Source organism: Mustela nigripes, chromosome 2 (genome assembly GCF_022355385.1).
Source record: "Mustela nigripes isolate SB6536 chromosome 2, MUSNIG.SB6536, whole genome shotgun sequence".
NCBI lineage: Eukaryota > Metazoa > Chordata > Mammalia > Carnivora > Mustelidae > Mustela > Mustela nigripes.
The window spans coordinates 138,048,502-138,069,211 of record NC_081558.1 but is presented as its reverse complement, the minus strand read 5'-3'; the positions used below and the strand labels follow the sequence as shown (position 1 = coordinate 138,069,211).

General features: G+C 41.6%; 1 protein-coding gene across 4 annotated transcripts in view; it reads left to right on the top strand.

Annotated features, from left to right (window-relative positions):
• KCNAB1 (potassium voltage-gated channel subfamily A regulatory beta subunit 1) overlaps positions 1-20,710 on the top strand; it is a 402,759-nt gene that overhangs the window by 311,135 nt on the left and 70,914 nt on the right. For all 4 annotated transcript variants that reach the window (XM_059391681.1, XM_059391683.1, XM_059391685.1 and 1 more), the window contains 5 exons: positions 6,685-6,722; positions 10,330-10,409; positions 11,524-11,568; positions 15,122-15,166; positions 16,956-16,999. In XM_059391681.1, coding sequence (XP_059247664.1) covers positions 6,685-6,722; positions 10,330-10,409; positions 11,524-11,568; positions 15,122-15,166; positions 16,956-16,999 — 252 coding nt within the window. The remainder of the gene's footprint in view (positions 1-6,684; positions 6,723-10,329; positions 10,410-11,523; positions 11,569-15,121; positions 15,167-16,955; positions 17,000-20,710) is intronic.

The window sequence follows — 20,710 nt, the reverse complement described above, 5'->3', positions numbered from 1 at the left end:
TGGGGCTCATGTATCACACTAGCCACAGGGGTGTGTCCTCCATACTACAGATGTTACATCTCGAAGAGCGTGTGGCTGTGTCCCTTCTCTATTCAAAATTCCTTATTGGCCTGTCCAGGGTCCTTCGTATGACTGACGGGACCCCATGTGATTTGTTCTCTATGACTCCTTGGACCTCACTTTTTCTTCTCTGACCACATGGTCCTCCTTATTGACCTTGAGCATGCAAGCAAGCCCCCGCTCCCCACAGTTCACCCTGAAATTGGAATGCTCTTCCTCCAGATGGCTGCATGGTGAGCTCTTCTACTTGTTTTGGGTCTTTCTTCAAAAGCCACTTTCTTTGTGAACTTTATTTGGCCACCCTATCTAAAATCTCAACACTCACACCCTGACATTTCATATACGCTACCCCTGCCTTCTAAAAATGACTCCCTTTAACGCTCACCAGTAAGCGTTATGTATTTTATATTTTATTGACTTACAAAATATTAACATTCAAAAACAAGTACTATATTTTTAATTTTTCTTATTATTTTGCCTTTCTTCCTAAACTGACTCCAGAAATAATTTTTCGTTTTGTTCACTGGTATATTCTGATAATTTAAACCTGGCACATGGTACACTCAATAAATGCTAATTGAATGAAAAAGTACAGAAAAATTACCTGTGGCATTATGAATATTACAATTGTGTTTACACATTCCTTTTTTGATAGCTATTTTAAAAAATCCAAACCATAAGAAGTTCAAATTGGACTATAGAAAAGGAAGTCACCAAATCTATAACCTTAAAATGATTCAAACCTCAATTGAGGGACATTCTACAGTGTGCTTGACTGTTACTTTTCAGAAGTGTCAAGGTCAGGAAAGACGAGGGAAAACTCAGGAACCGTCATAGAGCAGAGGAGCCCAAGGAGATGTGATGACTAAAGGCAAAAGTTGGATCCTGCATTGGATGCTGGGACAGAAAAAGACACTGGAATTCAGAAAGGGTCTGCAATGTAGTTACCAGTGCAGTACTGATGTTAAAATCCTGCTTTTATTTTTGTTTGTTTTAAATATCCCGATTTTTGATAACTGTGTTAGGATGATATAAATGTTCAAGGGCCAAGGAGGTAGCCTACATGAACAGACATTATTGCATCGAAACGTCTAAATAGCTCTTCAGAAATCAGAGAGGGAGACAAACCATGAGAGACTCTGGACTCTGGGAAATAAATGGAGGGCTGTGGAAGGGGAGGGCAGTGGGAAAATGGGGTAACCAGGTGATGGGCATTAAGGAGGGCACGTGATATGATGAGCACTGGGTTTTAGACGCAACTGATGAATCATTGAACGCTGCACCAAAAACTAATGATGTACTCTATGTTGGCTAATTGGATTTAATAATAAATAAATATCTCTTCATACTCAAGCAAGGAGGTTGTTTAAATGATAAACATGTTTCCTGAATGAATGACAAGAAGCAATTACCCTATAAACCACCAACAAGGCAACTAACTGGCTGAGATAGGGTGTGTGTGTGTGTGTGTACACACACATACACATGCATGCATGTGCAAAACAGTTTTTTTTTTCTGGTTCAGTCATTTTTCTGTGTCATAGTAGCTATATGCACTGGATACAAACAGATTTCCAAAGCATATGCTCCCTGGTATACAAAGGAGTTTTATCAGAAGACACAATTCAAAGTTCTCTTTCTACTCTGCTTTTAAAAGGCTGGAAATAACAAGTGTCAGTTTAGTAAAATTATCTTCTAAGTAATATCCCACTAATTTGAGATTTCACAGTGAAATAATCATACGCCGTTGTAGGTCTCAAGAAGGCATGTTCTCTCTTATTAGAGGCAGAAAAATGAGGAAACATGTCACAGAGGATTTTTAAGAATCCTATTAACTAACAAACCACCTTATATCTTCTGGAGGGGAGCAGTAAAGAGTAAAATCATTCAAGCGTTCTCCTGTCTGGAAGGCTGCTGCTCCATCTCTCCCCAGCAGAAGGGTACGTGCCCTGTTTGTAAGTGGGAGCTCTTCTTTTGGGGGCAGCTGGTGAACTCTGCTTATGCTGTTCTACCCCCTCCTCATTGGAGGTCTGGGGGCCAGAGAGATAGACTTTCCCTTGTCCTTCTCCGGGAGGGGGTTCAGCTGGGTGGGTCCCTGGAGACAAGGAGAAACACATCAATCACCTGGGGACTCGCAGAGCGGTTGACGAGCATTACTCATGTTTCCATAAGTCAAAATAAACATGTTTGTTTGGTGGGAAACTATCCCAGTATTTTTTAGATTAGAAGTCAAGAAGGCAATTCAATCCAAATTAACCAAGACGTATTGATTATCCAGTAAGGACTTACTTCTATTCTAGGGCTGTGGACCTAGGATGAATGGAATAAAATCTTAACCCTCAGACAGCTTACACCCTAGTAAAAGATATAAAAGTTTATCAGCAAATAACTGTAAGATAAAAGTAGGAAATGTCAAAAGGACCAGGGAGGTAGCAGACCTAAAACAATGTTGTAAGAATGAGAAACTATGTCAAAAGGTATGCAACTTAATATATACATTTATATATTTATATAATTTATATATAATATCCATATTCCACCTGTATTAAAAATTTTTAGCTAAATGGAAAAGAAAAACAATTATTCCTGTTTTTTTTTCATAATTCATTACTGCTTCGATTTGAAATCTGAAGCCTGACATGTATTTCTTCTGAACCAGTCAGAATCTGTAGATTCTGATCTATAGAATCAATCAGGCTCTGTATTTTTTCACTGTGATATACGGAATATAGCGTTAAATGCTTCAACTCAGGGGTGGGAGGTGGTTTTCTCAGATTCATTTTGGAATAAATCTTCTCCTAAGCAAAGGCTCTCCCGATGTGGATCACATCTTTGTAAATGGTCCTGCTCACTGAGGGGATTCCTCCAAGATGTGTGTGTAATCTCAGCTTTCAATATTATCACATTCAGCCTTCAATAACATTTTGTACTACTGTCCAATAACTTTAAATCATAGCCCTTCCCTTGTACCAACAAAAATTATCTGGGGTGTCTGGGTGGCTCAGTTAGTTAAGCATCTGACTCTTGATCTCAGCTCAGGTCTTAATCTCAGGTGTGAATTCAAGCCCCACATTGGGCTCCCTGCCTTTGGCTCCATTACTTAAATTAAAAAGCAGGGTAAAAATAAACTAATAGAGGTAAGCTAAATAATGTTAATTTCTTTTCATAAAGTTGGAAATCCAGTATTCAATGGTCCAGCTTCGCAGAATGAATTTCAAGCTATTTTAAAATTATTTTTAATTATTTTCATTTCTGGAAACTGATTTCAGCATAAGAAAGGGGATCACATTATTCCTAAACAAGTGAATTTCCCAAAGATTCTGATTTTGTCAGGACTGAGAGAAGCCAATGAGACATTTGTACAAATACTTGCAAATGCACCCATAGAAAAATAGAAGATGTAAATGAATTGTAGTATCAGTAAGAAGCTTTCAACTTTGAGCCAGTCTTTGCTGTTAAGAGGAGATAAGACCATATCCTCTGATGACAGGAACTGTTAAAAGAAACCTCTTCAGTATCACAGCCTAAGTAAGCCAGGAAATTTATCAACCAAACACTGACCTGATTTTTCTCCAAGATACAGAACAATAGTTAATTCGTGGTACTAATTACTTGTCCCACTTCAGCTTTTTAGCCCAAAGCGATTCTTTTTTTTTAAGATTTTATTTATTTATTTGACAGAGAGAGAACACAGTAGGCAGAGAGGCAGGCAGAGAGAGGGGGAAGGCTCCCTGCTAAGCAGAGAGCCGGACGTGGGACTCGATCCCAGGACCCTGAGATCATGACCTGAGCCGAAGGCAGCGGCTTAACCCACTGAGCCACCCAGGCGCCCCGCCCAAAGCGATTCTTAATGAGTGATGAAATTAACGGACTTAGGTACAGTGCCCATACAAAATACTACCACTCTGGGTCTGTTGCTTGACAAAGCCAACATCAACCCTGCCCTCTGTGAAAGCCTAGTCCCAGTAACACTTATAATTTAGAACAGTGCATTCTACAGCCAATGATCTGCGTACTTTCTCATCACAAAGTAAACCATTTCCTGATATTTTGCCTTTTAGGGACACCTTGTCTAAAAGTTCATTGACCCCTCCAAAATTCTCCCCACATCACAGATAAATATAACTAATGGTCTGCTATAATTTCATCCACATTCTCATTGGCTGCAACAGAAAGTGCCACCAATAATTTAACTGATCCTGAAAGTTCTCAACCGTATTTTTTAACATGCTGAGCTACAATGTTTCTGGTTACACTAATGTTTGCAAATGCGTGTTTATGCTCTAGACACATAATTTCTGCTGCATTCAAAAGAGATTCTTATAAAAAGCATTGTCTGTAAAAAGGTTTTGATGCCCAGGCAGTTTTTTCTTTAATAGAGAACTACATTTCACAGAGATCACTTGTTTTATTCGCATTCAAAAACAAACATTACTGTTTTTTCAGTCCATTAAGTTTTTCAACGTCTATCTTCATATACCAGTGCAGGCTGGTTTTTTATGGTGCCTTAAGTTGTCATTTTTCTAGGCACACATTCTTTGTTGGGACAGTCTTCCTGTTCAACCCCAAAAATTCTTCAAAAGTGCTCTTCTCGCTCTCTCTCTTTTTTAGTAATCATCTCTCTTTCTCAGGAGATGCATAAGCTTACCTTTTCCTTAACTTTACAGTAAGAAAAACAGCAGTACCTAATAACTGCTATTTGATTTCAGTGTCGGAGCCAAAGGAAGGTACGTGGACTTTCACGAACTAGGGAGTGCATAATCCTTACCCAGAGGGCACTACCCCTCTGATTCAGGGCATGTCTGCCTTGTGGAGGACACCAGCCTTCTGTTGTTAAAGAAGCTGGAAATGAGACACTTGAAGGAAAAATTTCCTAATTATTTAAATAATTGTACCTTATTCAAAATTTATTAAAATGCCAAGAGGGTCAGCATTGTTCTAGCCAGGCAACACGGGTCTTCAAGTATGGGCTGCCCATCTGTAATCTCTGGGGATGTTGAGTAGAACAGTAAAATAATTTGTATCCTATTTTTGTTATAGTTCCTGAAAACTAAGAAGAGAAAAGGTACAATTCCACCAGGCTGTTTCTAGGGACTATAGAATCCAAATGCCATAATTAATTTGGAAATAGTCTAATGAGGCAGTGAGATGCTATGAAACGGATATCCTTCTTGAAGCCAGGCCTGTTTGGGGAATCCTGGGTATTTCTCTTTTTAAAGGCTGGTTGACATCAGATTCCTCATCTGGAAGGAGGGATAATATGGTTGGCTTGGAAGTTTGCTAAGATGGTTAGAAATAAAAGTACACACGTTTCTCAGCATGCTGTCAGCATTTGTAAGCTGTTCATAAATGCTAACTTTGACTGTTGGGAAATGCAGCACATACAACTCCACGCATTTCTTAGTATGCGCCACAAGTATCGGTGGTTCCCTGGCTCTCCATCCTTCCTCTCCCTTCAGCGCCCCCCACCTCCCGCTTCTCTGCATCGTGTCTTCTCACTCTGCTCCATGGCCCACCACAGCTTGTCAGCCCCCGCTGATGGCCCCCACCCCTTTATCTCCCTTGGGCTCTTACCTGCACCTAGATTGCCCGTTCCTTCCTTCATCACTCCGCTATCTCCCTTGCAACTCAAGCAAAGTGTCACCTCTCCCAAGAAGTCTTTCTGGAGGGCCACCGCCCTCTAGTTTAGGTAGAGCGCTCCCTCCCTTACTGACTTGGGTTTGCTTCAATCTGGCTTCGTAGTGTTGGAAACTGTGAGCTCCTGGGAGAGAAGAATTAGGTCGGTCACCTCACTGTCCCTGGCACCTGGGTGTAATGTCTTTGCCAGGCATGTCATTCAGGCTAAAAACAAAAACAAAAAACAAACAAAAAACAAACAAACAAAAAAAACGGATCAAGGAGGGAATGAATGATTGCAAGGACTATAAACTGGCCTGGCCAGAGCCAGTGTCTGCTTCCCTCTTGTTTTACAAATACAAATCTTTGGCTGCTGGTTGTGCCTCTCTCCCCCTGCCCTCCCAATCCCCACTCCAGCCCTTGCCTCCACCTCCAAACCAATAAAGATTTCCATTCTGAAGTAGCAGGTTGGAACAGAGAACCTGCTGAAGTGTCACCTCCTGGGGCTTGCATGGGGACTGGAGGGACATCTGAGAGGATTCCTTTTGAGAAGGAATACAAAGCGGAGTCCCTTCTTGGAGGTCAAGAAGGGAAGAACTGTAACACAAGGGCTCTACCATTCCTTTTCAGAAATGGTGGCTTCATGTACCTTCTCTCTTATACCTTCAGAACTGGTGGCTTCACCACAATTCATATGGAGCCAAAACAGACTTGGTAGAACTGCATTCTTGCACCCGATCTTTTGTGGTCCTACATCAGAAGAAACATCAATCTGTAGGGCAGGGCTTCAATTAGCATATGAGTCCTTTGAGTGAAGAGGGTTACAGACCCCCACTGGAGTGTTCACTGAGGGCAGGAGGAAGGCTGGACTTCTTCCAGATACCCAATGTGGCCCCCTGGAAACCTTTGTGAATGACCTAGCAAAGGAGTGAAAAAGTGTTTCCTCTCATTATGCATAATATTAGAAAAATGCTTATAAATAAAGTGCAAATATTTATTCTTTTCTAGGAACATGGGTGACATTTGGAGGTCAAATCTCAGATGAGGTAAGTTACCTTTGGCTTCCATTTTGGTGACCAAAGAAAGTGTAAAGCTGTGCAGTGGGAGTATTTTTCTTGGGGGTCCTAGTGTTTAATAAGGAAATGGTTAAGACTGAGTCAAAGATAATTTGACTTCTTGTATTTTTCACACTTAGACTATTAGCAGCCCTTGAGATTGTCAGTCTATGAGATATGCAAGCACAGTTGTTAGAGAAGAAACCAATTTGGCTTTAGTATTCAGTTGCTTTATGGAAAGATTTCATTGCTGTGGGGTGTGTGTGTGTGTATTTTGGCTCCACCTAGAGTGACCAACTCATCCTAGATTGCAGGGACTTTTCCTTCCTAGCCTGGGACCTTTCAGTCCCGGCTGGTCACAGCGCCTTGGGCAAGTTGATCCAACCTCTCTGAACCCCAGGTCCTCTGATGTGAAATGGGATGATAACATTTACCTTGGAGGTCCGTTGAAAGGATTAACCACATTTTACCAATGAGGTGTTTATACAGCTCTCTGACTGGTGGGTAGCAGACACCCAATAATGGCAGCTATAAGAGTTTATTTATCATAGAATTCCTCTAAATCTTTGTCGACACATTCAAAGCGGTGATATTCTTATCCTGGCCTTTAAGGAATATCTTCATGGCATAAGTGAGTCACGTGGGCATCAAGCATCAATAACTCCCCAAGGACCACGTTATCAAGCCCTCTGATTCCTTTTTGTCTACCTGCAACACCACTGAGGAGTCTGGGATAGTATGTCTGAGCAGATACACTCAGTGGGATCCAGCCCCCTCTGCCACTAGATTTACTACCATTTACTAACAGTTGCCACATCAGTAAAATGCAGGGGATCGCCCCTACTCAGCAGGATTACAATTAAGATTAATGAAATGATGTTTATGAAATGTTCAACCAAATGCCTGGCCCAGAACTTACCATCTTCTTACTGTCATTCCTAAGGAGAACCTTGGGGGAACAGACAGTCTTTCCCACTGCTTCCAAGTTCACCAGTGTTATTTATTAGATCCAGAGAATAGGAGCCTTATCTGCACATTCTCACCTGTCTAAATGCCCATTCCCAGGATTGGGCATAGGTCACCATAGAGAGTTTGTCCCATGGGGGATTCCCTGGAAAGTAGACCATGCTGGAGATTAGCATACAGAACAGTTATTAGAAAGTTGGGCCCCAGTGCAGTCTTAACAGTAACCACGGCTGACCCCATGGGAAGCTCCAAAGCTGAGACAGCCCCAGAGTTGTCCCAGGTTGGGGCCGGAGGACTGAGTATTTATAGCCTTTGTATGACCAGTCATTGGAGAGAGGCTGCCCTAGGAAGTGGATCTCACCTTTTGCGGGACAACTGTTTTAGCCAAGTGCAATTTCCTGGCAGCTAGGAGAATAGGTCCAGTTCTGAAGGAGGCTCTGGGGGGTCATCACAGGGCTCATTATAGGGCTATCTGACGAGTATCAGGTAAAGTGTGTGGAGGAGGCACAGAGACGAGTCCACAAATATCAAAACCGTGGCCACAGACTTGAGTCAGATACAAAGCAGGTGACCGGGAGGGAGATCTAAAATTAATTATCCACTGAATCCAGCAACTGCATGACCTTCTACTGCCTGTTATGGCAGCCAGAGGAGAAAAAGACAAAAATACCTTTGCTTTAGGAGCAGAAGGGCCAACTGTTAAGGGCACCATCTTCCCTTTCATGTCTGCTCTCCTCTTTACTGTATCTGCTCTCTGCTGCAACGAGCCCAGCTTGCCCAGGTCAGAGTGTGCAAGGCTGGCCTCTGAAATACATCATTTCAAAATTATAGTTCTAAAAACTGCACAATAAAGCTGTCGTGAATGGCTGCAGTCGCCTCACCTCAGATGCAGACCGGACATTTAGCCACTGTCCTTCCAGTGAACAGCTGTAACCTGTGACTTACCCCCCCCCCCCCGCTCCCTGCTGAGAGAATGCCAGCAAGCAGGAGACGGGGAAGCCCAGACCACAGCCCCGCCTGCAGCCGAATTGCCTGAGCTCAACCATTTCCATGAGGGAAAAAGCAAGCCAGTAGCCATGAATTCCCCTCCCCAGTTTTTCTGCCTTACCTCTGATTCCTGTGAGCTCAGCACAAAGCAGGTACAAATTGTCAATCCTGGGACGACCGGGCTGTGACGTGCTCACTGACTACCACCGGTGCTGCCTCGGGAGCTGGTGATATTTCCATTACTGGGAGAATTCAACCATATATCAAACAGTCACTTGACGGGTATTATCAAAAGGACCCACATATCACAATAGATAATTCTGGGAGGTGTCTTCCTAAGATGATTTGGCTTCATCATAAAACCAAGATATTGGTTACTCATGTGAATATTTATAACTACGATAAATACGTATGTATCACTATCTTCTAGCACTTAATTTTCAGAGTTTTATTTATATTTTCTTACCTATAAGGTAATTAGGGTTCCTGGAATTGCACGTCACAATAAACACAAGTCAAACTGGCTTTATCCTAGGTAGAAATTAAAGTTAAGACAAGTATAGTTTTCCCCATCATGACATCGGCCAGGGTTTGCACCGTGTATTTTCCTTGTGTTATGTCACATCACATACTAAGTTATTCTAACACAGCTATTATTCTAAAGGATTGGCGTGGACTCCCTTTTTCTAGCCTAATAATTTTCTTGATATGCCGATTTTAAAAACAACAGGGAAAGACTTCATCTTGGAAATGCTGATGAAGCAACCTCAGCCTGCAATCAAACACGTAATGGAAAAATCCATTTTAATTACTTGTGAGGTGTGTGATTTTCAGTGGACCAGTAGGTCTGTCAGCAGGTCTGTTGTTTATCGCTGTCGCACTACAGCCTCCCCTCCAGGTGTTGTTTCTAGGGACCTTGGCACTCTTACTCTTGGTACTACTGGATGCTTGCCCTTGGTGTCCAGCAGCACAAAGGAAGGAACAAGGAGCGTGGGGATGTATTTGCAGTCTGAATGGTGGGGAGCGGGATCCCCCGAGCCAGCACATGCCCTCACTCCCTCCCCTCTGCCATCCAGCTGGCTGGTGGCTCCGTGGCTGCGGCCGGGGTTTTGCTGAGCTACGGGTGCTGTTAGGGCTCTGTCTGACCTCTGGTTCATCAGCACGGTCCACTAAGCCTCAAGCGGAAAAAGCACAGGCTTTTAGGTCAGGAGTCACCCCCCTGCCAAAACCCATTGGCTTGGAGAAAAGAGAAGAAGAGAAATGGAGTCGCCAGTGGTACAACTGACACTCTTTGTCAGAGAGATTATGATGCCGCAGAGAATGTTGTCAAACCAGATCTTCCAAACCGAGTGAAAAACACAGATCTCCCCACCTTACCTCACCCTGCTCCTGAGGGCTGACTTATCCGAATGCTGAAGGAAATCTCTTAGGGCCAGTCTCTATCTGAGGCCCTATAAAGCTTTTCCCCTATATATGCTGGTATCTTGAATCTTCTTCTTTTTCCTTCTGTAATGCAACTGATAAAACCAAGGAGTGGTTATAGTGAGATTTCGGTGTTCTTAAAGACCAGCAGAGGATTACAAAGTGGTTTCCTGGGTTGGGAAACCATTTGGCTTTTCTGAACGACCTCCACACCGTCTTGCAGGTTGCTGAACGGCTGATGACGATTGCCTACGAAAGTGGAGTGAATCTCTTTGATACCGCTGAAGTCTATGCTGCTGGAAAGTAAGTCACTGCCTTGAAGGCCTTTCTGTGCCCCTCAAGTGGCATTTGTGGTACCAAGAGTCTGCCCAGACCATGGCTGACATGACACTCTGGTGGCACTGCTTTTCTCCCTTTCTCTATCCCCATCCCTTGAGTTGGGGGTATTGACTGCCTCTGGTCCTCTCTGCCCACACAAACCTTCCCGCCCCTGGCCCCATATGACAAGTGGACTGAAAACCTCGCCACGGGCCACCTGAAGGGCAGAGATGGCTGGTACCAGCGTGGTGACAGAGATCAAGAAATGTGAGTTGGCTACCTGAGTAAGGGAGTAAATGAGCAGATTCCAGCCTACTGGTTCCAAAGCTCATCCTGTTATTTTATAACCGCATGTCATTGTTCCTCACCTGCCCACCCCCCAACTGGAGGGAAACTGGGGCGTTCTCTCTGCCGGGAATCTGGGGCTGCTTTTCCCATTGGCGGGCCCATCCCTCCACCTAGCACAAGGAGAGCAGAGATTAAAAGTGGGGTCCTCAGAGATGCCAAGAAATTTAGTCTGTTTTATAGGAAGGCATTTCAGACCCCACTCTGAGGACAGAGATGACTGTGTTTGAGCCTTGCTGCTTTTGCTAGTGAAGTCACACCAGCTCCAACCTTTGCATGGACACCAGAGCAGGCTGGGGCTCTGAGATAGGACTCACGGCTCAGCCAGGCCATGTGGAGAATGTGCCCTCGTGCCAGGTCTCATTGTCCTCCCTGGTCACAACCGAAGACCACGGGAATTAGAAGGGAAACCTTGACTCCCACTGGACTCCGCCAAACAGGATATTTATATACGGGATCAGTGGTTCAAAAACACCCAACTGCCAAATGACTCTGTTGTTTCTTAGTATCGGGACCACAGGCGGTCTCCTGCCAGCATGTCAGGATTTGGCAGGTGCTTCTGGAATGCTCCAGGAGCCGGATTCTGCAGGCACAAGCAGAAACAGCAGAAACTGTGCTACTAGCCGAGAGCGGCTTCTATTTTCGGGACATGTAGGCACGGAGAGTTCAAACAAGGAATGGCTCTCGTGGTTTGGGATTGACTCTTGCATTTCCAGGACGCTGTATCCTAAGCCATTTTCTGTTTCCCTTCCAGGGCTGAAGTGATTCTGGGGAGCATCATCAAGAAGAAAGGCTGGAGGTAATGCATTCACCAGAATCATGTACTTGCCTTTAAACACACTGTTATTATTTTGTACCAGAGAAGGGAAAATAAAATTGCATGACAGCTGAACAAAAGGCTGTCAAAAAAAAAAAAAAAATCAATTCTTGGTAAAGGGATGATTTATAGTGGTTTGAAAATAAATACCAACAAGTTCATTCCATGTGCTTCAAAGGGTATTGACGAGTCATCGATCGCAATGAATTACCACTGGGTTGAGCCGAGAAGGAAGGGATGTTCACAAGATAGTCAACGCATGAAAGAAAGTGGCATTTTCATGGCTTCTCCCTGCCATTTATGGTAATTTGGTGAAGGAAGGCAGCTATAGGAAGCTGCATATCTATGCAGATGTCTCTATGCTCACTTCATTTTACTAACAAGTCAGGATGCAAAGAAATAATGAAGAAAGAAGTCTTTGTGGCAAATGGCCGAAAGCTCCGTTATCTGAACACAATTAGCCAGCATCTCTGCTGTGTCCAGGAAGCCCATTTATCTGGGCATTCAGGAAAGGACTTCTTCTTCTGTCATTGATGGGGTCACATCCTATCTCATAGCAGGCTGTAGCCAACGCCATTGGTAAAGAGGAATGCCTCCGCTGTAAGATGGGGGGAGGCAGTCCCCCTCCACTGCACTGTGCATATCAACCACGACGGCCACTTCATCCCCAGCATGAGTAGAAAATCAGGTGAAGACCATGGGACAATCTGGGGTCCTCCTCCTCTCTGGTAGAAGATCAGCTCTTGGCCAGATAAACAAGAGCTCTGCAGTATTGGTGGAAAAGGAAACCCAGAAATTTATGGAGAGATGAACAAATAAAGATTGGTCACCCACTTTCTCCCTCTCCCTGCTCCTCCTCCCCTACTCCAGGGATTGTAAGGGTATTTAGAGAAAACCATATTCAACCTTAAATATGAAAAAATATTCACAGCCCCGCCCAGTCCTCCGCTTTGCTGGAGTTCCGTTCCCACTCAGAAGGCTGGTCCATCCATCAGCTCCCAAAAAGGGACTCCCCACTCTCTTAGGGCTCCTGGAACCAAGTGCTGCAGACCCCGTGCCTTCAGACAACAGAAGAATGTTCTCTCACAGCTCTGGAGGCTAGAAGTACAAAATCAAGGTCTGGGCCAAGCCATGCTCTTTCTGAAACTCTGAGTAGACTCCCTCCTTGCCTCTTCCTAGCTTTGGGCTTCTGCTGGCAATCATGGGCCAATTCCTCAGCCTGCGGCTGCACCCAACCTCTACCTCTGCCATCAGATGGCCGCTTCCTTCGTGTGCGCCTGTGTGTCTTCTTAAAAGGACACCGGTCATATTGGATTAAGGACTCCCCCTACTCCAGTATGACCTCATCTTAATTTGATTACATCTGTAATGACCCCATTTCCAAATAAACTCACCTTCTGAGGTACTGGGAGTTAGGACTATGCCATTTTAGGGGGCACAGTTGAGCTCATGACGGAGACCCTGGAGATGATTCCACCAAGAGCCCCATGAACTGTGCAGCGAGGGGCGGGCTGACAGAGGACACCTGAGGAAGGAGGGGAGCATACGTGTGGCAGCTCTTTCCCCTTAACACCCAGACGGCCTCTAGCCCTCACTCTCCGTGGTTTGCAGAGCCTGTTATATACCTATAAGAAACCAGGTTATCATGCATCTTTTAAAAACAGCTTTCAGTCTCATAGATAAAATCCCAGCTGTCACCATGCTACAGAGTATTGATATCAGTACACAGCTACTCCTATACAGCTGGTGAAAAGACAAACCGTAGCACGAGTCTCTAAAAGCAATTTCAATTAGCATTTTTGGCTTCCAGTCCCAGCACTATCCGTTGCCTACTGTGTTTTCCAGAGCATGTTACTTCACTTGTCTGAGTCTCAGTTTCCCCATCTGTATAATGGACCACATAACTGTTCATGAAGTGTCACGCTGATAAAGTGAGATGAGGTGTGCCAAAGCAGTTGGAAAGCTGTGCTGATCCGTATCGCATACTCATCTTGTCATTCTCCACCCACTCGGAAGAGTTGCCGGAAGTGCCGCCATGACGGTCGGTGATGACTGGCTGGTATCGCTGGCTGCTCTTCCTACCGGAACATGCATGTTAGTGTGCATACCCATGGAGCCCAGACATTTTCCACAAAACCTAACTTTGGAAAAAAGAAAAAAAAAGAACCAAGTCTCTGATAGTATTTGGCGAGGATGTACAGCTCTGGCCAACCCAGCCGCTCTGAATCATCGAGAGGACCGCATTCATTTTTTATGATATTCCATCCGGCCTCTTCTTGAAGCTGTGAAAATGTTTGCTAAAGGAGACCTGGCTCCCTTGGGGCAGATTGCTGTCACACTAGGTATCGTGAGGTTGATGGATTAACCTGGAAAGTGCGTCAGGCCTTCCGCAGTGTGTAATCTAGACATAGGAATGTGTAGAGCTTCCGTTACAGTGATTCAAATTACTTTTCAGGGAATTAACTTCCGTGGGATGGGGTTGCTGACATTTTCTACAAATTTTTCCGGTTGCAGCCAAGCTGTCAGAATTGTCACCCGTGTTCCCCATTGGTTATCATTCATCTTGTGAGGCTCTTATTTCTCGGCCCCAAGGCATCGGCTCCTCGGCTGATGGAATTATAAATGCCTTATCTCAAATAGTCCCAAAGTTTGGCCGTAACCTTTGAATCTCAAATGATTTTTTTTTCCTCGACCAGTTCAATTGAATTACAGACCTGGAGTAGCTAAATCATACTGAGATCTGGCTCCTGATTGTAAATTATGTGACTGTAGTTCTCAAGACACCTTTCCTATTCCACCATCGTGATGATACCATGGCCTTTTCCTGCTCTTGGGTGTGGTTTGGAGAACGCAATAAATTTGCTGATGAGATTTCCACATCTCATTCCCTTCCGAGTAAAGTGGTTCAGACCTTGAGTTAAGAACTTTAGGACTGTTTTCCTAAAATAACGTTTCCATTTAATGAAACACTCAAAGAAAATTTATTCCTATTGATTGACTACTCTATCATTCCTCTCTCCCTGCTGTCAGTTACTGCCTGTGACTGTCACAGCTGGAAAGCAGAATAATTCAGAGCCGCTAGGGTCCATGGTCCTTGGCCGAGTATGGACTGAGCCCCAGGAAAGCTCACACTCAATGAGTGTTATGTCAGATGCTAAATAAGCGTTAATGGGTGCTGCTAAAGCAGTTCATCCTTTAAATCCTCTCACTCATCCTCTCATTAACCATTCCTGCCCCTCCATACCTCCCATTAGCCCTCTTCACCAACCCCCCCATCAGCTTCCTCCACCTGCCTTTCCAGGTAAAGGTCATTCCCCTCCAACCTCTTATCTAGGATCTGACTTCACATACCCACTCATCAGCTTCCCTTTGTCCCAATATTTCAGTGACATGAATTAACAAATTTATCTCTTTACCAGTTTTTTTTTTTTTTAATGGGAAGTACAATAAATTCTTTCTGGTGGTATAATAATACGACTCAGTGCAAAAACCCAACAATTTATTTAATATTTCTCTCTGTTTGTCTAACATATAGGAGGTCCAGCCTGGTCATAACAACCAAACTCTACTGGGGTGGAAAGTAAGTTAAATACCTTTTCTTTGCTTTGCTTGACAGGAAACAACTAGTAGTTCATGCTTTTATCCTTCTGGGCAACCATTTTGCATCTAATGTACTAAAATTAATTGATTTGGAGAGAAAGATTATTTTTTCTGCCTTGAAGAAAGTAGCAATTAGCCTAGGATTCAATTTTAGCGAGATGCCCCAAAGAAATTTAGTGTAAAGCATGTGGCCACTTGTTACTAAGTAATTCTTGGAGATCTTCCAATACCAGCCTCATACTTAGAACCATTTCCAAAATAGAGTTCAAATTTTCGGAAAAGAAAACAAGCACATAGCATCACAGAAGAAAAGCTATTCGAATCTGCCAAAACCCAAAGACTTCCATGGAATGTGAAGATAAAAGTATCTTGTCTGGCCCCATATGTGAGTCTTGGTCATTTCAGCAGAAGGCGTGAGAATGTTGATCAAGAGGACTGCCTTTTGGAGAGTAACAGGAAGTTACCGTATCACTCATTGGCAGGCAAATGAAAGAGAGGTCCTCCTCTGTTGTGGGAGGCAAGCAAATTTCACAGGGCAAATTGGCCTCTGATAAGCCTACTGGTGTTTGAACTGGTATTTACACAATTCAGCAGAACTTAAAAGTCTGGCTATCACATACCTTTTCATGGAAATCACAAATATTTCCATGGAGTCTTAACAAATAACAAAAACAAACACAAACCAGCAAAACCTTATTTACCTCCCTATAATGGAGAGGGAGCAGTTGAAAACAAAATTGGAGACAGAAGACAGTTCCTTAGGAATCTTCTAATCAAAGTGTACATGTATGTAAATACCCCCCCATACACACACTCATATCATCTTGCTATTTTTGAGCCTGTTTATGATGACCATGAAGACAGAAAGATGGACTGTAGATTTTTATTTAACACCTCTAAATATTCAGGCAACATGGTGCTTCTGAGAAAGGTAGATTTGCTATGTCTCTGCTCTGATTCATGGTGCTGTTACTCAGTGTTTTTGCAATGGTACTGAAAGCCGTGCCTATACTTAAGAAATCAACAGGGAGGAAGACAATCCCCAAGACCCATTACGTAGTGGAGTGCTGCATCCAATACCATCTAATGCTTTTATAAAAGATTCAAAATCACCAAAGGCAGATGGTGAAATACTGTGTTTTAAAAAGAGGTGGCCACAGAGAGTGATGTTGAAGAAATATTTCATGAAGACTTTAAAACTCAGGAACCATATTTCTTTCTAATTGGCCAGAATGTGAGGATGGTCGGGAAAGACAAAAGTCCTAGTTAAATGTTTGTCTTCTTCGGATACTAATGTAAGAAAGACTGACATCACATTTTAACAGAAAGTAATTGTTAAATTTCTTTTGCAAGTCAAAAGGCACTTCCAAATGTGCTTCCTTTCTCAGAAAAGCAAAACTTATGGGCAGCTCACAAACTTATGTCAAGGCTTTTTTAGGGGTGAGCATGGTTTGGGTTGAGTTGAGGGTGAGGTGGGAAGATTGAGCCTTATGTCACAGTATATATGGACGGGGCACGCATGGCTGAGTTATTAATGATATCATGTGATGAGAGTAATCGTTAATTTCTCAGCTGGGGTCTGCAAAGAAAAGGGGCTCAGTGCATGGCTCACCAGGCTTCTCTCCTCAACCGGTGGTGTAGAATTTGCCAAGAATAGGGTCTAAAATTAGCAATTCAATTTAGAGTGATTATTCTTCTGTACTTTTGTAACAGCAATTTAAAAAAAAGCACACCCCCACTCAAAGTCATTTGCTTCTTTTTCTTGTTAGAGCTGAAACGGAAAGAGGGTTGTCAAGAAAACATATTATTGAAGGTAGGTACAGCATTTCATTTTATCTTCATTTGTGGGCTGCTGATTCAGGAAAGGTATCAACCAAATAGGTTCAAAACCCACTTGGGGGGGGTGGAAATTCTTTATAAAGAGAATCACAATCAACCACAGTCTTTCTGGGTTTTAATGTAGGAGTGTGGTGATATAGAGAAGACAGTTGGCAACACAAAAGAAAAAGGACAAATCCTCTAAAACTCGTCTCATTTACAGCTGTGCTAGCATTGATAAAACACTTCACTAAGACTTTTTAAAAGAGCTTTATTGAAGTATAATTTACATACCATAAGAGTTTACCCATTTAAAGTGCACAATTCATTGGTTCTGAGTATAAAGGAGTTGTACAATCATCACCATAAATTGAATTTTAAAACGTTTTCATCACTCTACGAAGAAACCTAGTACCCACTAGGAGTCACTTCCCACCTTCTTCCTACCCTCTTCCACAGCCCCAAGCCACCGCTAATCTACTTTTGTCTGTGTAAACTGGCCAGTTCTGGATATTTCATATGAATGAGACCGTACAATATGTACTTCTTTGTGACTGGCCTTTTTCACTTAGCATAATGTTCATCCATGTTGTAACAGGTGTCAGTACTTCATTCCTCTTTACTGCCAAATAAAATTCCATTGTGTGGATAGACGACATCTTGTTTATTCATTCATCAGTTAATGTTTTCATTTTTTTACTTATAAATAATACTGCTACGAATATCTTGTATGGACATATGCTAAGACTATGATACTTTTATTTGATTTAAAATTTTTTTATTGTTATATATTTTTAATTTTAATACAGTAAACATACAGTATTATTACTATACAGTTTCAAATGTATAGTACAATGATTCAACACTTCCATAATTGCTCTGTGTCCATCATAGTAAGTATACTCTTAATCCCCTTCACCGGTTTCACCCATTCCCCCCACCCACCTCTCTTCTAGTAATCACCAGTTTTTTCTCTATATTTAAGAGTCTGTCCTTTGGTTTGTCTCTTTTTTTCTTTTTTCATTTGTTTTGTTAAATTCCACATGTGAGTGAACTCATATGGTGTTTGCCTTCTCTGACTGATTTCACTTAGCATTATACTCTCTAGATCCCTCCATGTCATTGCAAGTGGTGAGATTTCATTCTTTTTTATAGCTGAGTAATAGTCCATCACTCATATATATATAATATATATATATTATATATATATATATTATATATATATATAAAACCTCCTTAACCCATTCATCTATGAAGGAATAATTGTGTTGCTTCCATATCATGGCTAATGTAAATAAAACTGCAATACACATAGGGGTGTATATTATCTTTTTGAATTAGTGTTTCTGTTATTCTTTGGGTGAATATCCAGAAGTAGAATTATGGTAATTCTATTTTTAATTTTTTGAGGAACCTCCATACTGTTTCCCACAGTGGCTGCACCAGTTTGTGTTCCCACCAACAATTCAAAAGAGTTCCTTTCTCTCCACATCCACACTAACACTTATTCCTTGCATTTTTAATTTTTGCCATTCTGACAGGGGTGAGGGGATATCTCATTGTGGTTTTAGTTTGCATTTCCCCAATGACGAGGAATTATGATGTTGAGCATCTTTCCATGTGTCTGTTGGCCATCTGCATATATTCTTTGGAAAAATGTCTGTCCGTGTCTTCTTCCCATTTTTAAATCGGATTATTTATATTTTTCGGTGCCAAGTTGTACAAGTTCTTTATATATTTTGAATATTAACTCTTTACTGGATATACCATTTGCACATATCTTCTCCCATTTGATGGGTTGTCTTTTTTGTTGTTGATGGTTTTTTCACTGTGCAAAAGCTTTTTATTTTGGTGTAGTCCTAGTAGTTAACTTTTGCTTTTTTTCCCTTTGCCAAAAGAGAGAAATCTAGAAAAATGTTTCTGTGGCTGATGTCAAAGAGATTACTGCCTATGTTTTCTTCTAAGAATTTTAGAGTTTCAGGTCTCACATTAAGGTCTTTAATCCCTTTGAGTTTATTTTTGTTTATGGTCTAAGAAAGTCCAATTTCGTTCTTTACGTGTAGCTGTCTAGTTTTCCCAAAACCATTTGTTGAAGAGACTGTCTTTTTTTTCTGTTGCATACTCTTGCCTTCTTTGTCATAGATTAATTGACCATGTACTTGTGGGTGTATTTCCGGGCTATTTTGTTCCATTGATCCATGTGTCTATTTCTGTGTTGGTACCATACTATTTTGATTACTACAACTTTGGAGTGTATCTTGAAATCTGGGATTGTGATACCTCCAGCTTTGTCCTTTTTTTCAAGATTGCTTTGGCTATTAAGGATATTTTGTTCCATATAAGTTTTAGAATTATTTGTTCTAGTTCTGTGAAAAATGCCATTGGTATTTTGATAGGGATTGTGTAGAACCTGTAGATTGCTTTGGGTAGCATGGATGTTTTAACAAAATTTTTCTCTTTGTTGGTGAGCATGGAATATCTTTTCATTTGTTTGTGTCATCTTCAGATCCTCTCATCAGTGTTTTATGGTTTCAGGGTATAGGCCTTTTACCTCCTTAGTTAAACTGATTCCTAGATACTTTATTATTTTCAGTGCATTTGTAAATGGAATTGTTTCTCTTTCATCATTGTTGAATAGAAATGCAACTGATTTCTATATATGGATTTTATATCCTGAAACCTTATTGAATTTGTTTTTCAATTCTAGTCATTGTTTTTGGTGAAGTCGTTAGAGTTTTCTACATATAGTATCATGTCATCTACATTAGTGACAGTTTTACTTTTTCCTTACCAATTCAGATGCCTTTTATTCCTTTTTCTTGTCTGAGTGACATAGCCGGGATTTCCAGTATTGTGTTGAATAAAAGTGATAAGAATGAACATCCTTGTCTTGTCCTTGGACTTAGGAGAAAAACTCTCATTTTTTACCATTGAGTAGATGTTACTTCTGGGTTTTTCATATATGGCCTTTATTATGTTGAGGTATGTTCCCTATAAACCTATTTCCTTGAGAGTTTTTATCATGAATGGATGTTGTACTTTGTCAAATGCTTTTTATTCATCTATAAATGATCATACGTTTTCTATCCTTTCTCTTGTTGATATGATACATCACATTGAGTGATTTGCAAATATTGAACCACCCTGGCATCCTAGGAATCAATCCTGCTTGATTGTGGTAAATGACTTTTTTTTTAATGTGTTGTTGGATTCAGTTTACTAATATTTTCTTGAGGATTTTTGCATCTGTGTTCATCAGAGATATTGGCCTCTGGTTCTCTTTTTCAGTGGTGTCTTTATCTGGTTTTGGTATCAGAGTAATGCTGGCCTCATAGAACGAATTTGGAAGTTTACCTTCCTCTTCTGTTTTTTTGGAAGAGTTTGAAAAGAATAGGTAGTAACTTTTCTTTAAAGGTTTGATAGAATTTATCTGTGAAACTATCTGGTCCTGGACTTTTGTTTTTTGAGAGTTTGTCAGTTACTGGTTCAATTTCACTGCTAGTAATGGGTATATTCAAATTGTCTATTTCCTTTTGATTCAGTTTTGTGAGGTTATATGTATCTAGGAATTTATCTAATCCATCTAGGTTGTCCATTTTATTGGCATACAATTTTCAAGACTATGATAATTTTTAAGGAGTATTATATACATTTTAAAAAATTATAAAAAATTACCACTCAGTTACTGATTCATGGAGCCATTGCT